At 39.2% G+C, this 17,768-nt stretch overlaps 1 protein-coding gene across 12 annotated transcripts in view; it reads left to right on the top strand.

Moving 5' to 3' along the window:
* myo18ab (myosin XVIIIA b) overlaps nt 1-17,768 on the top strand; it is a 126,718-nt gene that overhangs the window by 53,019 nt on the left and 55,931 nt on the right. For 6 of the 12 annotated variants that reach the window (XM_063492373.1, XM_063492372.1, XM_063492365.1 and 3 more), the window contains 10 exons: nt 2,249-2,419; nt 2,599-2,689; nt 2,959-3,151; nt 3,868-3,954; nt 7,329-7,470; nt 7,581-7,740; nt 8,473-8,659; nt 12,091-12,295; nt 12,565-12,674; nt 15,958-16,023. In XM_063492373.1, the coding sequence (XP_063348443.1) occupies nt 2,249-2,419; nt 2,599-2,689; nt 2,959-3,151; nt 3,868-3,954; nt 7,329-7,470; nt 7,581-7,740; nt 8,473-8,659; nt 12,091-12,295; nt 12,565-12,674; nt 15,958-16,023 (1,412 nt within the window). Of the gene's footprint in view, nt 1-328; nt 341-2,248; nt 2,420-2,598; nt 2,690-2,958; nt 3,152-3,867; nt 3,955-7,328; nt 7,471-7,580; nt 7,741-8,472; nt 8,660-12,090; nt 12,296-12,564; nt 12,675-15,957; nt 16,024-17,768 lie in introns of all 12 variants that reach the window. The other 6 variants (XM_063492376.1, XM_063492370.1, XM_063492366.1 and 3 more) reach the window with 2 other exon arrangements.

Raw genomic sequence — 17,768 nt, 5'->3', positions numbered from 1 at the left:
TGTGACTTGAATAATTTTTAACGTCAATAGTCTGCACTGACAGTGACTTTACTTGAAGGACATTCTTTATGCTTGGACCATTTTCTTTTAGTCCTGAGTACCATTAACTCTCCACTGGTGTAAAACAGGGGTTTAGGGTGCTATCAGTCACATGTTAAATTTCTCAGCTAGCTGTTCCAAAGCATAATGATGTGTTGTCAGTGTTGTTGAATGCTAATGTTCATGTTTTCCTGTGTCTGTGATGATGTGATGAATCCTTAAACTATTATCTCTAACCCCCACCCTCTTTTTACTTGCATGTTTGCATGCTGCGCCATATCAAACACAGATGGAGATGAAGGTAATGGGAAAAAAACAACACACAAGTTGTTGACCCTTTTTTTTTTTAACCTAAAAAACCTTATGTCAGAGCCTCTCCTGTTTGTTTTCTGTCTGTATGCCTTTATCATTCTCTTCAGCCCTTAAGCCATTAGCATTTTTATTGTTTCTGCTCCTCCTCTTTCTCTCTTGTGTTTTTTGTGTTTTCTTCATGACAGCTCTCCCATCTCCTTGCGTTGCCTTTTCCTTTTCTCTAAGGTGAAAATCAGAAATTCACTGTTTCTTTAAACCGCCCTCTCTGATACCTCCCCTGTCACCCTCATTCGACTTCTGTCACACTACTACAATTCTGAAAGAAACAAAGTAAAACTTGTACATTTTCAAGTCTCTTGTTTGTGTTTTAGCTCTCTACCACAGACCTTGTATTTCCCAGATTAACTGGGAAGGGACCCTGTTGGGTTCTCTGGTTCTGTGTCGCTTTGATTGGCTGTATGTGCCTGGTGTTGTCATGATTCTTTGGTTTATTCTAACACGCTGGCTTTGATTGAGGTTCAGACCAAGTGGAGACGCTCTCCTCTTGCAGATAATTGTGCAAAAACAGATTGAGAGTTAGGATTAAACATGATTAGCTGTCATCTCCATCACGTATCTAAGAACACACCAGCCTCACACAGCTTTTCAGTTCTCACAGTAGAGATTTCCATATTTATGTTTGCAGTCGTGGGAACAGGACACAAACATGATGTGCTAAAACCCACACAACAGAGGACTCTTGGTGTTTAAGGTGGGATCATAACTAGATCCTACTTAAAGATTTTTAAAACATTGATTTCATTTATTGATATTAAAATATTTAAGTGGCTCTCATTTTTACTGTCAGTGTATGTGCTGCAAAGTGTCAACATGAAACTATTCTGTACTGACTTTAAGTATTTTAGTAAAAATAATTTACATTACGTCAACTGCAAGATATTCACCAGTTGACTTTTAGAGCCACCAATGTTCAGCATTAATTCAGCATTAAACATTGCACAAAGAAATGCTGCCTTTCTCTCTTTGTCTATGCCGTTGACAGCATATAATACAGTATATTTGTGGTATTATAATAATACATTCTTCAGGAGTCTGCTGTCGTGTTTTGGATGGGGTAAAGTGATATTATACAGTAAATCAGTACAAGACTGTACTGTACACCTCATGACATCTTTCATTAAGAGAATAGATACTTTTTAGTCCTTCTAGTGAGTCCATCACAAAAGTTGCCTTTGTTGATGGCAGTAGTTGGGGTCTGGAAAATTTCTCATTCACTCTGCCACTTTCAGGAGATGAATTATCATTATGCAGTTAAATCTTCATATAAGAGATATCCCACTCAAGTATAAGAATCAAGTCAGCATTCATTTCCTTTTAGGGAACTCCTCTAAATCATAGATGCTGATATGACTGCGTTACTGCGTTAGAGAAGCGCTAAATGTTCCAGTACTGCAGAATCTCAAGCTCAGTTGTCGTTTCATTTCAACTGACAGTTTTTGCACTTTTCAGCATTGTTTTTTCACATCTGGGACAACTCCTGTCAAAGGCAGAGAACATCTCTTTTGGTTAAATAGAGGTGCCAAGCGAAGTGTTTACCAGGTAGAAGGCCAGGACCATCGTTGAAATTGAATTTGTATTTTAACAGTTACAGTCTGAGGTCTTGTCAGCTATACTGAACCTCAGAAGAGCTGATAGTTGTACTGGATTTAGATACTGGAGTGTTACAGAAATGAAATCTTGCCTAAATTTGCAACAGAAGGTAGAAATAGTAGTTTTGATCTACAGTATTTGTATACTTACACTTGCTCTTCATTTTTACTGTACATGTTATCTTCGTTGCCTTTCTTCTTCTAGCTCTTTATTTTAGAATTTGAACCCATTCATGCTTTACTTGTAGTGGGACGTCGGCAATTTGCTCGTCATGAATGGGCTCAGAAAGCGGCCTACCTGTTGGGCTGCACCTTGGAGGAGCTATCTTCATCTATTTTTAAGCATCAGGCCAAAGGACTGCAGCATTCTACCTCATTCAGAGGACCACCAGATGAGGCTAGCCATGGTGATGGCTTAGGTAAAAATACTGCAAACGTTGGAATTTCCATTTATGTTGAATTATTGCTAAAAGGGTTCCCATTGTTGATATGATCATTTTTTCTTAGATGCAGACCACATTTTGCTTGTTTTCAGCTGCTGTTTAAAAACTGAGTCTCATGAAAAACACATAAAATGTGCATCTCATCTGTCTCTCAGGCCCTAAAGTCACAGCTCTGGAGTGTTTGGAGGCCATGGCATCAGGACTTTACTCTGAGCTTTTCACACTTGTCATCTCCCTGATTAACAGGTTAGCTGTCAGCATTTACCTCAAATTCTATTACTACAGTATTCATATTCAATTTGGACTTATATAAAATAGCTAGATCATTCATGAATTCATCTTGCCAGATAAGCGCTGCACTTTAGATTTTTTTTGTAAAATATTTAAAACATTACCTTCAAATATTGTAAGAATGAATTAGTATATAAATATAATTTTGACACTTTGAAGCTGCAGACTGCTTGATTAGTCAAAGTTTCTTCACTAAAGCCTGCTGATATATCTGTGTCCCTCAGGGCCCTGAAGTCTAGTCAGCACTCTCTGTGTTCTCTGCTGATCGTTGACACTCCGGGTTTCCAGAACCCTCGGCTGGCTCATCAGCAGAGGGGAGCCACTTTTGAAGAACTCTGCCACAACTACACCCAGGAGAGGCTACAGACTCTGTTTCATGAACGGACCTTTGTCAAGGAATTGGAGAGATACAAGGAGGTGCAGCTGGATTAACAGAGCGTAACACTTGGGAGGGACAGAACATATACATATTTCATGCACTGATTTTAAGGACGACTTAATAATAATAATTACATGTAGTCAAACACAGATGTATATTTTTTCTGGTGTCTACCTGTACTGATAATTCTCAACTAATTTAAATTTTTAGGATTTTAGATGCACTGGAGATCAGTTCATTGGTGCTTCACAGCAGTAAAGAATTTAACCTCAGTACTCCAGATAATCCACAGGATACTTGGGGTTTAGAAAATTTCTTATAGACTACTTCTACTGTAGTTCCAATGGAAGTGGTTCACATCAAGATCTGGGGTTTCTATGAGTAATTGAGCTTCAAAACTTGAATAAATACACAAAAACTCAAATGTTGAGAAATTGGTGGTGTCAGTCAAAGCATTTCTATGTGTAGTTTACACCCTCTCCCTGTGCTCGTGTGGGTTTCCTCCAGGTAAACTTGCACAGACCAAAGACCCTACAATAATGCAGAGAACAACAATCAAATGTCCAGTTTAAGAAATGTTTCCAAAACTTTTTATGTACTCAACCCAATCTATAGCTTTAGTAACTGCTGATTTCAAGATTGAGACGAACAGCTACACTTGATTTTCTGTTATTTATTTTTTTATGAGCTCATCTTCTGCTGGTATATGGCTTGTAGGTTACTAACCTGAGTTTCTGTCCCCTCCTGCATCTAGGAAAACATAGAACTTGCTTTAGATGACATAGAGTCCAACACCTCACTGTCTGTAGCAGTTATTGATCAAGCCTCAACCCAAGCTCTGGTAAGCAACCCTCACTACACTCTGCTTTGCTTTCACCTGGAATCAGTCGTGAGAAATATGCTGTGTTAACAGCACAGATTAAAGTTGTGTTTATGTTCAGTGGAGCATTGAGGTATTTAGGTCCAGATTCAAGGGCAGTTTATCTGGGCCTGAATTTCTGTCATTATTCAGGGAGACATTAATGCAAATGAAGCTGTAGCCAAATGAGCACTCCAGAGTACCACTGAGCCAGCAAATAGCTCTTTTCATCACTGCTGGCAAATGCAAATAGTTTTAGGTCCATGGCCAATCTAGCAAAGCAGGCATCAATATGTGATGAAGCCAGAGGACCTGAGATCTAGGACAGAAAACTCCCCCTCTACTCTTCTTGAGACTGAAATTAGATGTAACATAAAAGCAGAGTTTTCAAAGCATGCTTAGCCTAAATGCTTGTCAACTTGTTGTGATGGTTGGTTCCATATTTTCTTGCTGTTTCTTCCATTTCCTTTAGGATTTTGTCTGAGATCAGCACTATTGATTAGAATCAAATTTGTGATGTGTTTTCTCTTTGAAGCTTGAAAGAGTCTCCTTTTCTCTCCACTCGTTGGTTCCCTTTTTACTAAAAGTCTGTGTTGTTAGCAGTACAAGTATCTGCAGCATTTGGTCTGTGTAGATGATCCTGCAGTCTTGATGGAGTTGATGCAAGTACTAGATTCCAGCTTTCTTTTGTGTTGGATTGTGTTGAATGTATTAGATGATTTATATAATGGTGTGTATTTTTTATTTGAAGTGGAATCACATGAGAGTAGAACAACAAACCTGTAATTATGTAAGAGTAGCAAACGTCTGTTAACCATAATAACTGACATTTGATACCATCAGCAACGTTGTTTTTCATGCCAAACTGTTGATCGTTCTAGTTTTCAAGACACCTAGAGACAATCAGATCCCCCAAATATTAGCTGAAATGCTTTAAGCTGCATCGATATTGGAAGCAGTTCACAGCAACCAGAGGCCGCACAACGTAAATGACATTCTGTGACTACAGGCAAAATAACAAAATAACCACTGGAGATACATTTCTCCAGGCAAGTGGTTGACGCAGTTATCAATGCGAGAGCAGGATCCTGTTGTTTGACATATGACTAGGTAGTAAATAAATTAGATGGTTACCCAGGCAACCCGTACCTGGAACATTAAGGAAACCGGTGTCAGCTTCAAAGCAAGTGTGGTGCTTTAGCAGCAAAGACTACAGAATGGATTCCTTTTTGCTGGCATTTTAGAAGTTTCTGCAACTGATCCTCTTTATCATGGACCTACACATTATGTACACACATCCCCAGATAATACAGTGCTCAACCACAAACACACAACTAATTTTGTGTCAAAATCACTCTGTCAAGCTGCCCTGGTCTTTCAAGGCAAGGAATCTGTAGACCTGAAGGTGTTAGCGTCACAAGGCCTCTGTAGATCAAACTTTTATCTTGTTTCCAATCCTGAACAATCAGAGCAGTGAGGAAAGGTGCAGTATCCTGTTGAAAGGGGCCACTATAATAAGAGAGTACTTTGCCAAGAGCCTGTAGCAATGTTAAGATACGTGGTACAGATATTACACCAACATAAACACCAAGGTCCTCTGCCTCTGGTGGCTTTTTTGTTCCATCTTCCATTGCTCTGTGGCACATTTCAGGCTCCCACATGTCCATAGTAGGCGTTTTGGCAATGGTCATGGGTCTGCAAAGGCATTCTCACCACTGTGTGGCTAACAGCCCTCATATGCAGCAAGATGCATATATGCATAATCTGGTACCTTTTTTCCTAATCATAACCAGCTTGAAGGATTTTAAGCAACTACAGAAGACTTTCGGTGAGCTTGAATCACACAGGTTGTGCTCCACCAGGCCATCAATGGAACTACACCACACTGCCACTGTCCTTTTGAATGGAATCATAATAATTTTGTGTCTGTGTTTGTGTGTGATGTCAAGTAGTGACCAACAAATTATTTCAATTTATCTGAAGAGGAATTAAAATAATGTTGTTGATCTTTTTGAGGTAGCACCGCATCGTGTTACACAAATATGAGTCTGTCCAATACCTTTAGCTTTAGTTAATAGCTGCATTACTAATGACACCCAGAAGAACAGTAGACATGGAAACGCACTGTGACTCAATTTTTATGAAACAATACAGGTGGTGCATTTGCATCTAGCTTGTGATCTCTGTTCAAATTACAGCAAACTCTTCTTTTTAATCTCTGTAAGTGATTCAAATGACACTTTAGCAGATAATTCGTTTTCAGCAGCACAATCCTAAGCCTCTTCTTTGATTTGGAAAGCCTTTAAGAGTCAGCTAACTTTGTATTTTCATCAAAAGCGGCCTGTCTGCACAGGTTTTATATTTTTATGTAGAAAGTCTCATCTCTGCTAAGTCCACAAATTCAACAATTTAACAAAACAGTGCAGGATTTAAACTTTGTACTGACCAGAAGAGTAGTTTTATAATCAGCTGTTAAGGTTATGAAAGCCTATATCCAAGTAATCACTCAAGCTTTTGTGCTGCACTGTTTTCTTTTTATATTGTTAGATTTTGGGTGCTAATTTACTAGCATTAATTGAACATTGATTTCTAAATAGAATGACAGGCATTCAGAAATGCTTGTGGAAGGCTTATTCTGCATTTGTACAGAATTAGTTTTATTTGCTTGCTTCTTACTTAAATATATGAGCTGTATGATTTTCAATGCACAGTTGGAAAGCTCACTCAAGTCTGATTTGTGTGACTGACAATTTTTAAAAGATGGGAGGAAATCTTCTTAAAAGTAGAAAATTAAATGAAAGGGCCAATCCTTGCACTTTAGTTTAAATCAGTCAACAATGGTAAATAAATAATTGATGTTACTGTAGTGTTCAGCTTTGAAGGTTTGGGAGGACATTAGAATGCACTTGATTGAGTCTTTATGAAAAATGCTGAACAAACCTTAAGGACAAATTTCTCTAGAGCAACAGCAGCTTACTCTAGTTGGAGATTTGCCATGTGGAGATTCACTGTCTCTAAGGTTTGAAGGAGTAACAGAAATTGGTCCAATCTATGCTACCGAAGGCCTCCATGTTTATATAGTGACATCAGATGATGGTGCTGACAGTCAACTCCACAGCTCCAAAGCAACCTTTAATCTTGAGAGCAAAAATAAAAAATGTTTTCACTTTCTTTATTTGTTTTTGAAAAAAGAAAGCAAAACACAAACATCTCTTATAATTGCCTTGTCAGATATTTGGCTGCTTAGTACCCAGTCACTGTCCTCTGATGAAAGTGACAGATAACGATTTCTATATTGTCTTTCCTTGATCTGTCCAAATAAAAATGACATTTTCGCCTGCCTTTGTTCATCACAGGTTCGTACTCTAGCCAGGACAGATGAAGCTCGAGGCCTTCTGTGGCTCATGGAGGAGGAGGCTGTTCAGCCAGGAGGTTCAGAGGAAACCATGCTGGAAAGACTCTTCAGCTACTATGGCTCTGCACAGGGAGAAAACAAAGGTGAACACTCAAACACGTAGCTGTCCCTTAAAGCAATCAGTCGAGGCTTTCTGGAGAAACAAATAGACAACACTGATACACCATGGCAGAATATTTCCATTCTGTTGCAGGAGCTAATCTACTTCTGCGAGGAGAGAAGCCCCACCTCTTCCTGCTGGGCCACAGCCATGGGACCAATTGGGTGGAGTATAACACCCAAGGCTGGTTGAACCATGCCAAGCACAACCCTGCTGCCCAGAATGCTGCAACCCTGCTGCAGGACTCCCAGAAGTATGATGCCTCTGTCTATACATGAACATCATCCAGTTTAATAGAACAATGTATGAAGTGATTAGTCATCACCGCTGTTGTTTTTTAAGCTGCACATGCCCTAATGGAGTTGCTAGTAGTGGATTTGAATTAACTGGTTACGTAAGAAGAAAATAAAACTATGTCCTGTACTAATAGAATTACATTTGTCTGATGTAGAGAACATATAAATGTACATTACAGTGCACTGCATGTGAACTTATGAAAAAAAAATGCCCAACTTATTCTTGCATTGCCTGGATTTATCTCAGTTTCTGTCATGTTAGGCCTGCCTTTCCACCTCTTTGGGGGCTCTGTGTTCTCTTGTCTTTAGTTCATATGCACTCATTTCAGTCTGTCTGTAAATTCTATGGTTTCAGTGACTCATAAAAAACATAATATGCTTGACAAGGGGAAGAATACATCTATCATGTAGAGTTTAATCAAATGTTTCCAGTATGATCTTACTGCTACAATTCACAGTTCAACCATGAATGAAATCAATATATTTTGTACTGTAGGTAGATTGTTTGATACCATGAGGCAACAGAGTGAACCAAAAGAGTGCAGCAAGGAGCCTGTCAATATATGGCTCTCAAAACAGTATAATATGGCACTAATGCTACCAGATTGATTTCTTTATATTTTCTTATGAATTCTTGGATGTTAGTGATGTGGATTTGTACAAACCCTATCATCTTTCTGCCACTGCAGGAAGAACATCAGCGCGCTGTTCATGGGCCGGGCCAGTGGAGCCACCGTGTTGTCAGGCTCCATCGCCGGTCTGGAGGGCAGCTCCCAGCTTGCCCTGCGGCGAGCCACTAGTATGAGGAAAACCTTCACTACAGGTGTGGCTGCTGTCAAGAAGAAGAGTCTGTGTATCCAAGTGAAACTCCAAGTGGTAAGTGGATGAGAGTGTGGTTAAAAGGTACGAAAACACAACAGGCACCAACCACCTTGCCGATGCAAGCTCAGTGCAGCGGCTTTGGCAATGGAGCTGCTGAACATGGTCCATTCGGACCCAATGCCCTAGTCTCCCTCGGAATGCACACCTCTGCCATAGGTGTGCATTGAAGATCTTGCGGACCGGGGCCTCTGCCAGGCGTTCCCAGCGCACCCTCACTATATATGCACATTAAGGTCATGCGGTTCCCACCACCTGATCCAACTCACCACCTGGTGATTAGTTGACAGCTCAGCCCCTCTTTTTAGCCAATTGTCCAAAACATATGGTCGCATCTCTGGTGAAATGATTACAAAATCGATCCTCGATCTCTGGCCTCTGGATCTCTGGGCACGAGGCTGTGCCCAGGGACTCCAAGAAGGCTGGGTACTCTGAACGGTAATAAGTGCAGATGACAGTCAGGACCCGTTCCCTGACTCCAGAGCCCAAGCCATGCCTTGAGGTGAGCCCAACTATGTCTAGCCGGTATCTCTCAACCTCATGCACTAACTCAGGCTCCTTCCCCACTAGAGAGGTGACATTCCATGTCCCCATTATTAGTCTTGGTAGCCAGGGATCGGTCCGCCAGAGCCTTTGGTCCTTTTTCGCCACCCAGGCCACATTGCACCCGACCCCTACGGCAGCTGGTGGGCCCTGCAAGAGGATGGGCCAATGTCCCTTTTTTTGGGCTGTGCCCAGCCAGGCCCCATGGACTAAGGCCCGGCCACCAGACGCTCGCCCTCAGGCACTCTCCTAGGGCCTGGCGCAGGGTGAACTGTTCCCTTAATCGTCCACTCATAGGGGTCTTCTGAATCGCTCTTTGTCTGGTCCCTCATCCAGGACCAATTTGCTATGGGAGACCACCTAGGGGGCAAAAGACATTTTATACACCCGGGGCTTAGCCCTAAATGGTAGTATGCATTGGGGGGGGGGTTAGAAATGACTGAAAGATTAATAGGCTCTGTTTTGAGTTTTGTTCAAAAAAGAATATATATCACATATGCAGGACACCTTAAACTAGTTTTTTAATTAAGCAGCAAGGCAGAACAAAGTCGGGGCTCTATCAAGACACGAGGACTAAACCCCAATTCAACCAGACCCAGAACTGATCTGGAATTAAAACAGGGCTACAACAGTTCAAAATCAGGACTACTTAGGACTTAACCAAAACAGAACCAGAATCAAAACTAGATGATAGTAGCACTAAAAATCATCATAGACCTGCACTACACTTATTTTTTAATTCTACCAAAGTCCACTATTTAGATTCAGAAAAGTTTATATAATTATTTAGCCTTGTTGTGCAAACAAGCCTGCATAACTTAATAAATATAGAATTTGAAAAGTAACAAATGGTATCTAAAAAGAAACACTAGGTACTAGATACATGTTCTGATGAGTTTTGGCAAACAACCATTTGACTAACATGTGTGTCTCACCTGGCTCTTGTTCCATCTCTGTTCTTTCCTCATTCTCCATCTCTCTCTCTGTTCCTCTCTCTCCCTCTTTGTGCTGACAATCAAGCCAAACACCAACATCATCAAATATACAGTTGAAACCAGATATTTACATACTCTTCAGATAAAAACAAAAACACTTTTAATTGTAACATCAAATCTGACTAAATGTTTATTTTTTTAGATTGATAAATATAAAAAACATATTTGTTAAATTTAAGAGTAAAGAGAGAAATTGTCTGTATTTCTTAATTGCAAATGGCACCAAATTGTATTCAAAATTGAGCCACACTTATGGAGCTCCACAATTCTTTTCCTGGTGTTTTGGTTGATATCTCTTGATTTTCCCATTTCAAAGAAACAGGCTCTGTGTTTTGCCTTATATGCATCCACAGGTGTGCCACCAATTTACTCACATGGACTCTACTAACCTATCAGAAGCTTCTTAAGCTCAGAATGGAATCGTCTGGAGTTTTCTTATTAATTAACAATAAACTTAGTGTATATGTACTGCTAAATTTGATGAAAGTGATAAAAAATAGACAGCTCTCTCTCTCTCTTTATTCTGACATTTAACTAATTCAAAAGATATTTCAATATTTATTTATCTAAAACAAAACAAGTTTACTCTAAATTGATGTTTAACAGTAAAAAAAAATGTTTTTGTGTTTTCTCACTAAAGTGTATGTAAATATCTGTTTCAGCTGTGAATACACTGCTGTGTATTGAAATTCCTCTTGTTTTGCATAGAAATATACTGAACAACATACAAAGCATAATATATAAAATAACATCTACCAAATTTTTTTCTTTGACAGAAGCTCCTTATTTCCATTGTTGTGTTCATCAGTACATAACTGAAACTGATTTAGAGTGTTTTATTTAGCCGTGGAGGGTAACAGCTGAAAATATGAAATAAACACACATGTAAGCAAAGACTCTCTAAAAAAAAACAGCATTGTTGTTCGGCTTTTCATTTCGCCATTTGTTGATTTACTCGAAGAGCAAGTAACGTAATATGGGTCAAGTGATAAGTTTGATATCAGTCTTTTGTGATACACCGTCATATTTACATTATTTGTACATTACGAATGATTTGCTTTGGTACCTGGTCAAACTTAAGCTCTCCTCTGTCTGCAGCAAACTCGCAGGCAGCAGCTTCTCCCCCCTCGCTCACATGTGTAAGTGCGGTGCTCAGTCGGCTAGTGCCTGAGCTCGGATCATACCAAAAATAGGGGGAATTTACGACTGTGCGCTATGTGCTTCGAATATTGTGTGTAGTTTTTGTTTTATACAGTTGTCAGTCAGGCATCTAACTATGAAACAAATTACACTCCAAAAGACCCCGGGCTTCTAAAAAAATGACCCGGGCTTAAGCCCAGTAAGCCACCCGCCCACTCCGCCGATGGTTGACTCCAAATCTCCCAAACACTGTGTTGATCTGAGAAAGCAAGACTGAGACAGCGAGACCGAGACAAGACCGAGACCAAAGTCCGTCAAGACCAAAGTCCGTCGAGACCAAGACGAGACCAAGACCATGTAAAAGTGGTCTCGAGACATCCAACTCTACAAGCAGCACAAACTACTGAGTAACTTTTTGAGGCTAGTCCATTTTGCAGGAGTAGACTGCCAACCCCTTTCTTCACTTTCATTTTCATCAAACAAAGTGTCATCCCTTTATTCTTAACACATTATCTAGTCCAGTCCATATCAGTATAGATGTACAGCATGATTTTTATTCTCTATTGTGATCTGATCTGTTTTCAAAGTCTTCCTGTAATGTCTTTGAGCCATGTATTCTTTCACCCTTCTGTTGCTTTTGTAATACTTGTTAAGGCAGTGACGCTTAACACACTACTATTTTTATAGCTTGTTTTTGCATGAAGTCTTGAAACTGGAAACTGATATCTGATATAAACTCTTTATTTTTAGGATGCTCTGATTGACATGGTGCGTCGTTCTAAGGTTCACTTCGTCCATTGCCTACTGCCCAAAGTAGAGGCAGTAGGAGGAGGTGATTACCGTATGGCTCATGGAGAGAGCCCTGACTCAGGTCTTATGACTTTGGATGTGAGCCTCCTGAGAGCTCAGCTCCGAGGATCCAAGCTGCTAGATGCTCTGCGCATCTACAGGCAAGGTAACTACTTTGCAGTGTTATATGTATGTAATTTCAACACTCTTTCCAGTCACTGTTATGCTGATGACAGAACCACGTTTCAGTTTAATTTGATTTGGGGTTAGGGGTTAAAGTACCCTAATGTAAGACTGTCCCATAGACATTCATACTTTTGTCTGTCTGTTGGCTGTTGATAAACTGCTAGCCTTTCCACCAGCTGCAGATGCTACTTTAACTTTGGTGTTCTGAGTTTGTGTGCTCTCTTCTCTGTTCTCCCTCTCTGCCTCTAGGTTATCCTGACCACATGGTTTTCTCTGAGTTTCGTAGGCGCTTTGATGTTCTGGCACCTCATCTAACCAAGAAGTATGGCCGCCACTACATTGTCACAGATGAGAAGAGGGTGAGTGCAGAGTTAGCATGATACTTGCAGTTCTGCTGTGAGTAGTTGGACTGTGACTGCTGATATAACAAAAAGTGCTCTCTTGTCAACATCCTTAGCTGTGCGTATATTAAGATACAATGTAATCATTTGCCTTGGTTTAATCAGAATAATTCATTCACAAGGGGAAATAGTTTTGTAAAATTTGCTCAGGATTGTGGGAGATGTAAGGTTATTCAAAAGTACCTGAAATCCACTGTTAAAGTAATGTGGTGTAAATGTGGGATAAATAACAGGAAATGTTACTTTTAGATCGATCATTTATGTTCTTGTAAGTCTTTTGCCTGTAAGTGAAATATTTACTCATGGGGATACCTTTTGTCTTTTTTTCACACCACAAAATCAGGTACAGTGTAGAAAGGATGAAGTCTGGACATGCGGTGTTTCCCTCTTTGCCCTCCGCACTTGAGTCTGTGAACACAATCCATTTATTCTTCCTCTTCTCTTACCGCTGTCCTGGCTCTCCCACTCTTGTGGGTAATTAATTATAATTGTGGGGGATGGCAGCATTCAGCCACTGTACTGAATAATTACTGATGGTGGGAAGAGTTCTTTGTTTCCTCTTCTCTCTGTCTTCCCATCCATTCCCTTGCCTCTTTTTTGTCTCGTTATCTTTCAATTTCTTTTGTATAGGTGGCAGAACAGTTTAGGAACATCCCTGGGCATATGATTAATGTCTTCCCTACATTTATTTAGCGAGTATATAGCAGTTTTGCACTAAGGTGTGATTAGTCTTACGACGATGCTGGGAGAAAACATATCTACATTAAGATCCTCTGTACCTCATGTCTTGTCTCAAAAGGTGCAGAATCTGTTTTCTAATAATCAACATTTTGTTTTGTTTTGTAAAAAGAAAAGAAAAAAAACTTAAACAAGGACATCAGACACACAGATGTGTAAAATCTAGTGCTCCTTTCTATACTGCTCTGTACTACACTGGCAGTGAGGAGGCTCAAAGTTTCTTGAAGATGAGCTTAGAGAGGATATCCCACTCAAAGAGTACTAATGCTACGCAGATCTCTTTATTTGAAATGTACAGTGGTCAAAAACAAAGGAGGCAAGGAAGATGGATGGAAGGTGTTGGTGTGAGATAGATTACTTTAGCCAGATTTAACTGGACGATAATACAAAAAAAAAAATTTTCACAGAAGCAAGAGAAAGAGGGTTTGGTTTGCTGAGTCTGTTGGACGGTTTGTCTCTGCCAAACAAAAGCCCCCATTTTTCTCCTGCTATAGCCCAGTACTGTCTGCTCCTCTTAAGACAGCATGATGTAGCCATGTTGTCAGTGTCCATATGGTACGCCTGCCAAGAGCTTTTCAGACCAAACAGGCAAACAGCAGGGAAGAAATTTATCGCATCATCCCTGAGAAGCTTAATTCTCTTGGTCTCTCTGGTATGAAACATCTTTTACAATCAGATCCCAGTTTCATACCTGCCTGATAGATATATCTGTCTGTCAGCTTCTTGTGAAACACAAGAGGCAGCAAAAAAAAAAAAAAAGGATGCTTCCAAAAAACTGAAGCTACAATATGAATAACAATATTGTTTTTCATGGCAGCTTAATTTTGTAGTTTGAAATTAAGTTTTCCTGCATTATAAAATGCAATGTGATTGTTCAAAGTCACGCTTACACACAGAATCTAAATAAACTAGAAATTTGCAAATTTTTGTACTTTTTTATACAACACTTCAAATCAAATTCAAGACTGTTGCAATAAAGGGAACGTATGCAATTGAAAAGCCTAAGTTTCCAAAAGACCACTGTGTCTAGTTCCACTTCTCGTTGTTCTGACTTCTCGTCAGAACAAAAAAAAAAAATTTTGTTCTGAGACTAAATTTGAGCATTTTTGGTTTTTGAACAAATTTTAATTCTTCAACACCAAAACATAATCATGATGATCTGAGATCTGAAGTTTAAGTCTGATGAGTAAATTAACAACAGAATGGTTGAAAAGAAGAGTTACTGAGGTGTTCAGGGAAGAAATCACAAAAATACCGAGGACCTAAAACTCTTTTGTAAGAGGAATGCTCAAATTCTTCCCTGTAATTACATTAATCTTGCCTTGCAATTGTTCAGGAATTTCTCAAACAGATATGTGCGTGAAATAAAGGTAGTTTTTCCAAGAGTTCTTAGAATAGATTTCCTCAAAGGCTCTTACAGTGGGGGAAACAGTTACTTGATGATGAACCCTTGATGATGAAAACAGAGGACAAAAACAAGAACAGTATCTAATTTTTATAGCAGTTTTATTTTAATACAGCAATACAGAACTACAACTATTTTATTTTTAAATGGAAGAAATCTAAAATGGACATCTTTCCAGATAGAGGATGGATGATTATCGTATCTCATGGGGTGGGGATGATCATGAGAAAGGTGGTAGATCAGTCCAAAGCTTGGAGCTTGTTAATGATCTGAAGGCAGCTGGGAACACAGTGACCAAGAACCTTGTTGGAAACACGCCATGCTGTAATGGATTGAAATCTTGCAACGCCAACAAGGTCCCCCTGCTCAAGAAGGTACATATACAGTTTAACAGTGAACATTTAGATGATTCAGAGAATGCTTGGGGAAAAACGTGAAACCAAAATTGAACTCTATGGCATCAACTCAACCATTTTTTGACAGTGATCAAACACATACTGCAAAGACAATAAGAGAGTTGCCAAAGAAGCACATTAAGGTCATGCAGTGCCCTATTCAGTTTCCAGACCTCAGTTGTATAAAAAATCTGTGGATGGAGCTGAAGCAGGCTTTAAGTTGCTGAGTGGCAGCCAAGAAACCTAAAAGATTTAGCGAGTTCATGTGAAGTGGAGTGGTCCAATCAGTTTGTAGCTTAACTGTAATGCCTTTGTCTGGATTTTGGGTTGCTGTTCTGTCTTTTTCCCCTAAAATAAAAACCACCATAAAAGTTAGAGACTGATCATTTCTTTATAAGTGAGCAAACTTTCCAATTCAGCAGGGGATCAAACAATTATTTCCCCCACTGTACATTTAATGACACGTTTACCAAATGTAGTGTGTAGCATCACTTTTCAAACCTTGTAGTCTGTTTCCTTTTAGGGACATCGAGGTATGTGTGTGCTTGTGTTAGCCGATTCCAGAGTGGATTGGTGTTTGTTGCTATGGTACGTAACTTGCATCATTTTTAGGAGCCAGGTCACATGACCAGACATAGGTAAGGCCCGGACACAGAGGGATTGGGTTGTTTATCTATTGAGTGTTCGTTCTGCTCTTTTCCAGGCAGTGGAGGAGTTACTGGAGTCTTTGGAGCTGGAGAAGAGTAACTACCACATGGGGCTAAGCAGGGTGAGTGATGCCTCATGCATACACTTTTCATCTCAATGTACTTCTACTTATGAGTTAATGCAGTTTTCCTGTTATTGCAAACTCAACATTTCCTTCACAGTACTAATTCTTTTTGTGGTGATCCTCAGACTCCCCTCTTTTTTATTGCAATCCTAAAATCCAGTTCTGTCTTCTTTGTTGTCTTTACATTTGTTGTTGAAAATGAGATTTTTGTGGGTTTTCATCATCACTTTCTACACTGCTGTTGATCAGCTTGTCGTCTGGCTGTTGCTGCTTTGTGTTGCTGTGAAAGAGCAAGAGAAAGTATTCAAATTCAAAAACCTCTTTATGCTTTGGCCCTTGCAGTTAAACAGATAATTAGAACACATTTTCATTCTACTCACTAGCTTGTCTAGCAAAAGGGGCGACAGGCTCTCTGTTTCTTTTTTGTTCCTCTGCAGTGACAAAGTCTTCACACTTCCACATGTATCCTCACTAGTTCTAATTCTCTTTTTTTTTCTTTTTGGGGGCAAGAGGTGATATTTTCTGCACTCTCTGTATCTTGCCAAGCAGCAGTCAAACACTGCCAGACTGTTGAGGATAAAGTGCAGCTAATCACAAGGAAAAGGGCAGGCAGTTTTTGCTAATTAGATCTGTGAATGTCTGCGGAATAAAGAACAGTCTGGGCCTTGAGCTGTCAATTATTGAAGTTTCTTGGCAGATATTGCAGAATGTTTGACCTTGCTTCAGAGTTTGACCACTAGATTCCCAAAGTTAACTTTTTAGCACCAAAGTTTTTTTTTAATCTGTGGTTTTCTTATCAGTAACATTGGTAATGGCTCTTGTTTTGTAATGTTTTTACTGACAGTTGAGACACAAAGGTGTCCAACCAGCTCATGTGGGAAAGTAAAGCACCAGCTTCCCATTTAGAGAGTAAGTGGCCCAGTATGTGGGCCAATTACTCTCCAACCGGCCTACTCCTATAATACTTAACTAAACATCTGATAAATACTCTATATTACTCATCCATCGCTCCCCATATTTCCATATTAACAATTACACAGTATGTACAGTTAGATCTGAAGGTCAGTGAAGATAAGTAAATATATTTTCTAATTCCAGATGACAGTATCAGTTCTGTTAAATTACTGCAACACTTGAGCTAGATGGACTTGATAAATACATTAAACATGATAATCAGTTTTATCCCAGGGTGATGTGGCAATGTTACAAAGACTTTTTTTATACTGCTGAAAGTGTTGGGCTTTGCAAATGTTCCATAAATGGTAAATGGAGTTGAGATCAGATTCTTGAATTCAATAAATATTAGTCTTTTTAAAGATGCTAACAAAAATTGTGTGTCCTCAAAGAATGGAGTGCCACTTCTCCTTTATGAAGAAGGTAGCTTGGTGAAGCAGCACTTCACATCACAGAATAATTTACCAACCAGTTACATCATTCTTGAAATGGTTGGAAAAGGAGAAAACACAACAGGATTCATTTAGTTAAACACATTACATTATATCACTACATATTATTATTTATGTTATGTTATATATATATATATATATATAATATATATATATATATATATATATATATATATATATATATATTATTACTATATATTTATTTGTGTATGTTATTTTTTTTATCAAAGTCAGATGGAAATACAAGAAAGACAGGCACACTTAAAAAATGGCAGCAAAGAAAGCAATGACTTGCCTAAGAGATGTTGTTGATAATTAAAGGTACATTTTCCAGCT

The sequence above is a fragment of the Pelmatolapia mariae genome, linkage group LG14, assembly GCF_036321145.2.
Source record: "Pelmatolapia mariae isolate MD_Pm_ZW linkage group LG14, Pm_UMD_F_2, whole genome shotgun sequence".
NCBI lineage: Eukaryota > Metazoa > Chordata > Actinopteri > Cichliformes > Cichlidae > Pelmatolapia > Pelmatolapia mariae.
This window is presented reverse-complemented; position numbering and strand designations above follow the sequence as displayed.